Raw genomic sequence first — 7,902 nt, 5'->3', positions numbered from 1 at the left:
GAGTCTGTGTGTGTGTGTGTGTGTGTTGTGTGTTGTGTGTTGTGGTTTAGCTATTAACACACTTCGTTAAAGAGAAATGGCAGCTGGAGCAGAGCTGAGAATGTGAGGAATCCTGCTCCACATTACTGTACTTGTAGTACAGTTTTAGCTGTTTCCTCATGCTGAGTGTGTGTTTTTGTGTTTCTCTTTGTGTGTGTGTTTAGAAGAAAGGAAGATGGAGTCTATCTGTGTGTGTCTGTGTCTGTGTGTGTGTGTGTGTGTGTGTGTGTGTGTCCTTGTATTGTTGCCAGGCAGATAGAGTCCTCCACATGGCTAACCTCTGACATCAGCGTTTCCTTGCCTCTCTCCTGCCACCACCGCGCCGCCAGTTTCTCCCCAGCGACTCAAGGCAAGGACCCCCCCCCCCCTCCTCACACCCTCTCACCCTCCCTCCACCCAGATACACTTAAAACACACTCTTACCATATCACTTCCACCACTAACCGCCCTTTTTCTCCTCTCTGCCTCCACTCCCCCCCCCACTCTATTGTTGTATTTTTACTGAGGCAGTGAGCTCAGGCTATTTGTGGGCTATTATGACAGCCACATGTAAACACTCATCACTCTCACTGGCGTCTGCCAAAGCCCGCTGAGTGGGTCCAGGTCGCCGCAACAATAGCGCACTGTGCACTGCTGGACCTGGTCACTTTTACTTTGTGCGATTGTGGGGCAGTTGTCATTCTTTTCCAGCCTTGACCCCAGTTTTTAAGTGTCCCCTGGGCGCTGAATGTTTCCAGCTGCGTGGGACAACAAGTTTCTGTCTCTGTAGTTAAAAAAAAAATGACGCACACTCAGCAGCCAGTTTATTAGGAACGCCTAAGCTAAAGCTAATGGAACAGTATTACAATGAGTCCTATTTTGATCAAAAACTTTTATAGAATTTCTGGTGCAGCAGCACACTCATTTTGCAGGAGGTAGGATTTAGTTCTTTGTATTATACAGCATTAATTTTTAACAAAGAGTCCCTAATAAAATACTAAGTGAGTATACTTTAATTTTCATTCAGTGCTTGTTTTCTAACTAGTCTAGTCTTTCTTAAACTTTTAAATTGTAAATGGTGGTGGGACGACTCCAGAAAGAAAGATTTTTCTTAAAGTGTTAATTCCTTAATATCAAGTGTTCCTGAGGTTGCATATCGTTTGACATCTTCTGAGATTTTGTTTCACTTTCAGAAAAGTTCAGTGGTTTCTTGAATAAAAACTGAGAGGAACAGTTTAGTATAAAAAAAATTAATTCGATTAAGTCGGCACATGCTCCACTAGTATCGATGTGGATATTCACATTTTAACGATTTAAAGATGTGCATGAAACTTAATCAGATGTTAAAGGATAATTGATGAGCCTAATCTGTGCTTTTATTGTGAAAAGTTGAATTTCAATGCAGCAACTGTGACCAAAAAAAAAGTGATCCAGATTTGTTTTCACAGTACATTTTTATTGCACGCCTTTTGACAACCATCAAGTCATAATACAGATTTGCTCTCTCATCATATAATATTAAGCCTCAAAGCACTCGGTCAATACGTTATCTTGGCGTCGTAGCACCACAGCTGAGCACCATTGTCAATAATGAAAAGTTTTTTTCATACTGATTTCTACCTGAAACAAAAAAAGGAAAAAAAAAACAGCTTTCATAAGAAAAATGTCAGGTAAGTTTGTTATTACATTTTTTTCACTTCACTGCTACAAACTTTCACACATTTACAGGATCAAAATGAATTTTCTTACATCTTATTGTGGCGGGCAGTAACCTGACTTCCTGTGTATTGTGTTGTGTTGTGTTGTGTTGATGCAGTTACACCTGAAAGATTATTTTGCTCACAGTCTGAATAATGCAAATATTTTCAACCCCAGTCTGATTTGCATTAGTCCATATGAATAACTTCATTAATAGGCAGTGATCGGCTTTATTCAGAGAACTGTCCATCTGGTCTTCACCGGCCTGTCGACTTCACGCTTCTCTGTCCAACTGCTTGATGTCAAAGGTCATTAAAACGGCCATGTCGCTGTTCTCCCCCGAGCAGGAGGCCAGCTTCAGTTGCCGGACGCCGTTCCCGGTGAAAACCTCGGCCTCCCACACTCTGCTCTTGTTCAGTTTCATATCAGTCCTGGTCTCTCCCACCACGCTCACCCTCTGGGCCCCGGGGACCCGCACCCTGAAGCGGACCCAGGAGAGCGGCTCCAGCAGGCCCACGCGCGGCTCAAAGAGCACGCAGCCTTTCCTCCAGGCTGAGTAGACGCAGGGGAACGGCGGTCCCGGCTGATCGCAGCTGTTCCTCAGAACAAAGTCACACATGGGGTTGAAATCTCCGCCGGGGGCCGCCGTCCTGGCGTACAGGCCCAGCCGGTACACGCCGGCGTCGGGCAGGCTGGCGCTCACCGTCACCTTGCTGTCCGTGTACGTGCAGAAGAGGTGGCGCGAGAGCGGGAGAGCCGCCGGTTTGCTCTCGTCTCTGCTGAGCACCGTGTGAAGCTCGAGGTCCCGTTGGTTGTGGAAGGTGATGTTACACTTCCCCTGCTGGGTGCTCACCACCGCCGTCGTGTGGCTGAATTTGGACAGCCCCGACTCCAGGGTACGCGACCCCGGGCCGCACGCCGAGCCCAAATTCGGAGGGAAGAGCCCGTCCGGCCCGACGACTTTTCCTTTGCAGTGCAGCAGGAAGTTGGCCGTGTTTTGGAACTTGGCTTCCGGTTTCTCGTAGTCCCTCACGAACACCGAGAGGCGGTAGAAACCGTGCAGAGGGCACAGGACATGGCAGGTCAGAGCTTCGGGTTGGATCTGAGTGGCCAGGCAGCGCTTGGCCACGGCGGCCTCCAGCTGCGGGTGGACCAGTTCACACAGCACCATCAGAGGCCTGGACGTCTTCAACACCAACTCGAAGACCCCCTCCTCCACCTCGGCCGCCTCGCTGCCCTGACTGCTGCTCGCGATTCCCAGAGATCCCGCGACAGGCTGCAGGCCCCAGGACAAGAAGGGGTTCTCTGGGATCTCCTCCATGGCCCGGGGGGTCGGGCACTCGACCGTGAAGGAGCAGACCCACATCAAAGGTGTGATGGCGGCTTCGGGCCTGGCAAACACCTTCACGTCATATGTGCCGCTTGCAGGAGGCAGGAGCTGCAGCTTCATGCTGCGATGGGAGACCGTCAGGAGGCCGAAGGAGGAGCTGCTGGATTCTTTGTGCTCTGAGGCTCCACAGTGGAGGAGGTCCTGGTGCTGTGTGATCTCATAGGTGAAGATGGCAGGTCTGGAGAAGCCCAGGGACACGTTTGCCTCACCTCCATCTACAAAGAAAATCAAAAGGGGGTTTAAAGATTCTTATAATCCCTTTGTTTTGCTGGAAAGAGAAAAAAGGAAACTGAAAATTCTAGTGGTTATTATTTTCTGCTTCCCCTCGTGAAATGAACAAAGCTGAGAGCGCACCTGTGACGATGTGAAAGTGATGAGGCTGAATCAGCCTGAGCCCCATGGTGAAGAAGGTGGAGGTCTTGAAGACCCTCCTCTCAAACTCCTCCAGCGGTATGGGCCTGTCCAGCAGTTGCCATTTCTCCTCATCGGGGAAGTGGGAATCTATGAACTCCTCCGGGTCCGTGAGGAAATAGAAATCATCGAACCTTGGAGGCAACAGATGGAGAGAGCAGACTGGTGTGAGACTCAACTCGCTGCTGGTGTTGGGCGTGTAAAAATAAACAAAAGACCAAACCGACTGAACTTGTCACACTTTTTTTTAGTGATGTGGAGGAGTTCAAATTCCCTGTTTGGACTCTTTTCACAGAAAAACAACAGCCTAAAACTATATCATAATATGAATACGGGAGAATCTGTCCCTTTTCTAACCTTTTGACAAAGCTTTCATGCTCCATATTGACTCGCCCTGCTCCCCAGCAGGCGTCCAATAGAAACCACTGTCCTCCTAGATGCACAGCGTTCCACAGGTGATCAGATTTCACGTTCTTGAGGCTCTGGCCCGGACGGTACCCAATGCCCTTACTGTGTCCTGGCACTTCCTGGCAATCGATGCCCACCTCTCTGTAAATACAAAACCACAACAGAGCATTCACTGCCGTTTTGTTTTTTTTTACAACCGGAGTCCTTAACCCCTAAGTTCGAGGTTACCGCCTTCGCTGTCGCTCTTGAAATTCAGTCGATTAAGTGCACGCCATTTATACTGGAAATGTCTTGATTGAACTCAGAGGGGTTCAAGGATGCTGAATGCAGCAGAAGCTGAATGCGTGGATGGAAGAATGGGGATAGAGAGAGCGTGGAGTGTGTATGACCATGTATTGATGAATGAAAAACTGATGGTAGAGCCAAGTAAAATGTGAATATCAAGCTTCATGTTTTCAGATAGACACAAATTGATGGTTACTACATGTTTGCTGTGTGCTCATTAACCATGAGGCAGAGCGTTTCCAGCCTTTTCCGCTGCCACCAAGTGACCAAAAACATCCTTTAATGCAGTTTTGATTGCAGAGGCTGAGACGGTCTCAGTGGACACTACATCTGTTTTTTATTATTTCAATATAAATAACATTGCGGATGTTTTGGCAGCTTCTACAGTGCGGTGGGTGAAAAATAAAGCCGCCGGGAAGGTAGGACGAGAAATACTAAATTGTTTGGTTGTGGGAAAAGTGGAGTGAAGTATTTCCCTTGTGTTTTAGTGTAATTTATGGTTGTGTTTACCTGCACATCTCTGTACAGAGGTTGGAGTAGCCGCAGCACACGCCCCGACCGGCCGCGATCACCTCCTCCGGGGAGCTCAGCTTCTCCGAGCGGCCGAGGTACCCGCTCACGTCGTACTCTATATGGAGATGAGATTTGCTGTTAACTTGAAAAAAACAAGGTATAAACAAGACACCTGCTCTTTAGCACAAATGGACTATCAATCCTTAAAATCCATGATGGTATATTACAGAATACTGGGATTTATGGGCAAGTATTATATATAGCTCAGTAAACCCACCAATGTTGTGGCACAGCCAGACCCAGATGGCACGAAGCCTCTCCAGCTCATTCCTGGCTCCTTGTGTGATGCTCTGCACTATCGTCTTCACGTCATGCACACACTTTTCCTTGAGCTGCAACACACACAATATATTCACTGTTATATAAAATACTTTTTTTTTTTATTATAAGTACTCAAATGTTTTCAGATTCAACCAGAAGTAAACCTCTGCCACAGTTTATATTTTTTCCCCCCACTCTCTTCATATTACATCATCATCCTATTTACCAGAGTTTTTCAGTGCATTGAATAAACCAGGTTACCATCCATACCCAAGGATGTGAGCGCTATAGCTAAGAGTTGTGGTATTTGTTTTTGGTTTTGTAGCAGTAGATGAGTAGATGTTATCATTCCTCAACGTTTTTTCCTGCACAGCTCAGGAACACAAAGACCCGTGTCTGTTGTGGTTTTGTTTTTGATGCTCTTATTTGGCTTTGGTTCAGTTTGATCCTGCTGCAGATGTCCTCTTATTTAGACTGCAAAGCCAGACTAATCTGGCCACTTCTTCCACCGTCTTTGCACTGAGATCTTTAGCACGGCGGAAATAAGAAGGGGAGGAAGGAGGGGGCGACTTGGACTTGGCTCTAAACTGGCAGATCTGTGCAGTTTATCACATATTGTAGTGGCACTGATTTGTGTTGGTCACAGTGAAGAATAAAGATCAGAAGTGGCCTCACCTCAGCTCCTGTCCTGATAACATGATCGTCAACCCTGTGGAAAACCTCTGAGTTGGTGAAGAGGTCCTTTCGCCGCTTCCTCTTCCCTGTCCCTGCAGCACACAAAGGCGTCGTTGCCTTTTGACCCATAAGGTGCGGTTTGGGTTTGAACTGCCTCTGCTCTTCCGTGGCCTCCTTCCTCACGGCGCTCTTCTTCACCACGGTGATGGTCCTGGACGCGCTCTCGGACGACAGCTGTCTCTTCGCCGCCGGACGTTGATCTTCGCTCTCGACCATCAGCTTCTCAAACGTGCCTTGTCTGGAGGGCACGACGGCGCTGCTCAGGGTCAGCGAGGCCCCAGCACAGACCAGGACCGGAGCAGCTGCTGCCGTGTTCCCCCCGGGAGCCGGCGCTGGACCATTTTCTCGGGTAACTAGATCAGGGCTTGGTTTGCTTAAGACTGGCTTCTCCTGGAGGTCATGGAGCTCCAGGGCCTTCACCTGAACGCATCCCTTCTGGGTCAGCTCATCTTGCCGAGACAGGCGTGCAGCACCGGAGAAGGGGAAGGAGAATTTCTGAATCGCAACTTCAGCTGACATTATGCTGGGACTGGGAGCATGGTGTCCTAACCAGAGAGAAACAAGACACATGAATCAAAAGACAGCAGCCATTTTTTTCTTTCTGCTATTAATAGCTTAATCCTGTGAGCAGGTAAATCTTCACCACTTTTGTTCAATAGATTAAGAAGGAAAACACATCTGTTGTGCGTGAACCAGACACAAAAGAGCCGTGGCACTGTTGCACACGCTGCACCGGGCGGAAGCGGAAAGTATATTCCTTACAGTACATTCTGTGTTGAGACAGTGATGAATTGGCAATTATATCATGTCTATTCATGACCATAAATGAACGCAAAGGTTGGACTCATTAGTCACTGTCACAGCCAACAGCGCAAAGAAAGTCAAAGCCTTCACCGGATGAGTATGACCTTATAACTTCCTGTATGTGATGAACCTGCAGATTGATGAGCATATTCAACACGTCTCAAAAATAAGCAACATGTGAGAAGATTTTGACTGAAACTTTCAAATCTGGTGAAAAATGAATTTTTTTTTTTATTATTGTTATTTCTCAAAGGGAACAGCAGGTTGGCAGAAGACCTGGAGCTGAAGCCCTGCGTTGGCAAGTATCAGCGCAGCTCAAGTGTCCTTCAGCAGACCACTAAGTCGTATCAGCGCGGCGGGCAGCTGACCCTGACCTCTGACCTTCCTGGAGTGCAACTAAAGTGAAAGCCCTAAAGGATATTGAAAGGTATCCCCCATTCATGTTGGAGAAAATCCAAATCCAGCAATAAAATAAGAGTAAAAATCATTTGCACATGAAAATCAAACAGCGTTTTCACCTTTCTGCATCCCCGATATGCTTCCTTAAGTGACTGTGATAACTCTACCTACTCAAATACTCACTTATATCAGATTTACACTCATAAAAGCGAAGGCGAGTTAAGCCAGGCTAGGTAACGTTCGACCATGGCTACATCCCTGAAAGTCACGGAGGCTTTTACTTACCCTGAGAGGATTTAAAATGCCTGCTGGATGTTTGCTGGAGTGTTGGGCAGAGATGTTTCCACTGTGTGTTCTCAGTGGTCCCCACTTGCAGGGGGAGGCTTATATACTCTCCCAGTGGCCTGCCAGGACAGGCCCCAGAATAACAGACCTAAAAATACTACAAAGCAGTTAAGACCAGCCAATAGAGTAAGCCCCAACTGAGGAGTGTGACGTCTGTATGTGTGTATTTGTAAGTGTGAGTGTGTATGTGTTGCTTACAGATGTATGTTCTGATGTGCACACACACACACATACACACGGAGCAGCAGATCTGGACGCAGGAGTGAGTGTGAACGTGTGTGTATGTCGGCATGTGTCCATATGAATCGGGGAATTTGAATGGCGGTGATGGGGGCGGTTGGTGCACGAGCACGTGTCGGGTGCGATGAAGGGGTCAGATTCAGCGAAGAGTTGGACGTTCAAAGAAAAGGACAGAAGGGTTTATGAAGAGCCAGGCCGTGTATGTGTGTGTGTGCGTGTGTGTGGAAAGTACCCGTCGGAATCTATGCTGATCACTTTTATTAGATTAGAGATTGTATGAAATTAGCGGCCACATGTTCCCCAGGAAGTCAGATCCATTTTAACGGAGGATGCCT

At 47.6% G+C, this 7,902-nt stretch overlaps 1 protein-coding gene across 1 annotated transcript; it reads right to left on the bottom strand.

Annotated features, from left to right (window-relative positions):
- Positions 1–1,505: 1,505 nt before the first annotated feature.
- Positions 1,506–7,328, bottom strand: ky (kyphoscoliosis peptidase). The gene is made up of 7 exons (XM_083998663.1): positions 7,268–7,328; positions 5,720–6,324; positions 5,001–5,115; positions 4,721–4,838; positions 3,875–4,066; positions 3,461–3,651; positions 1,506–3,321 (listed from the first exon to the last, which is right to left on the bottom strand). The coding sequence occupies exons 2-7, from the start codon at positions 6,296–6,298 to the stop codon at positions 1,991–1,993; spliced, it is 2,526 nt and encodes an 841-aa protein (XP_083854789.1). The 5' UTR covers positions 6,299–6,324; positions 7,268–7,328; the 3' UTR covers positions 1,506–1,990.
- Positions 7,329–7,902: the final 574 nt, after the last annotated feature.

This window comes from Trachurus trachurus (assembly GCF_905171665.1).
Source record: "Trachurus trachurus genome assembly, chromosome: 22".
NCBI lineage: Eukaryota > Metazoa > Chordata > Actinopteri > Carangiformes > Carangidae > Trachurus > Trachurus trachurus.
This window is presented reverse-complemented; position numbering and strand designations above follow the sequence as displayed.

What these genes read in the sequence shown, in the direction of transcription:
- ky (XM_083998663.1), bottom strand. Translation starts at nt 6,298, where the DNA reads ATGTCAGCTGAAGTTGCGATTCAGAAATTCTCCTTCCCCTTCTCCGGT. An exon ending in CTGGCTGTGCCACAACATTG is followed by an intron (nt 4,839 to 5,000) that starts GTGGGTTTACTG and finishes ATCTCCATATAG; the next exon opens with AGTACGACGTGAGCGGGTAC. An exon ending in CTCTGTACAGAGATGTGCAG is followed by an intron (nt 4,067 to 4,720) that starts GTAAACACAACC and finishes TTGTATTTACAG; the next exon opens with AGAGGTGGGCATCGATTGCC.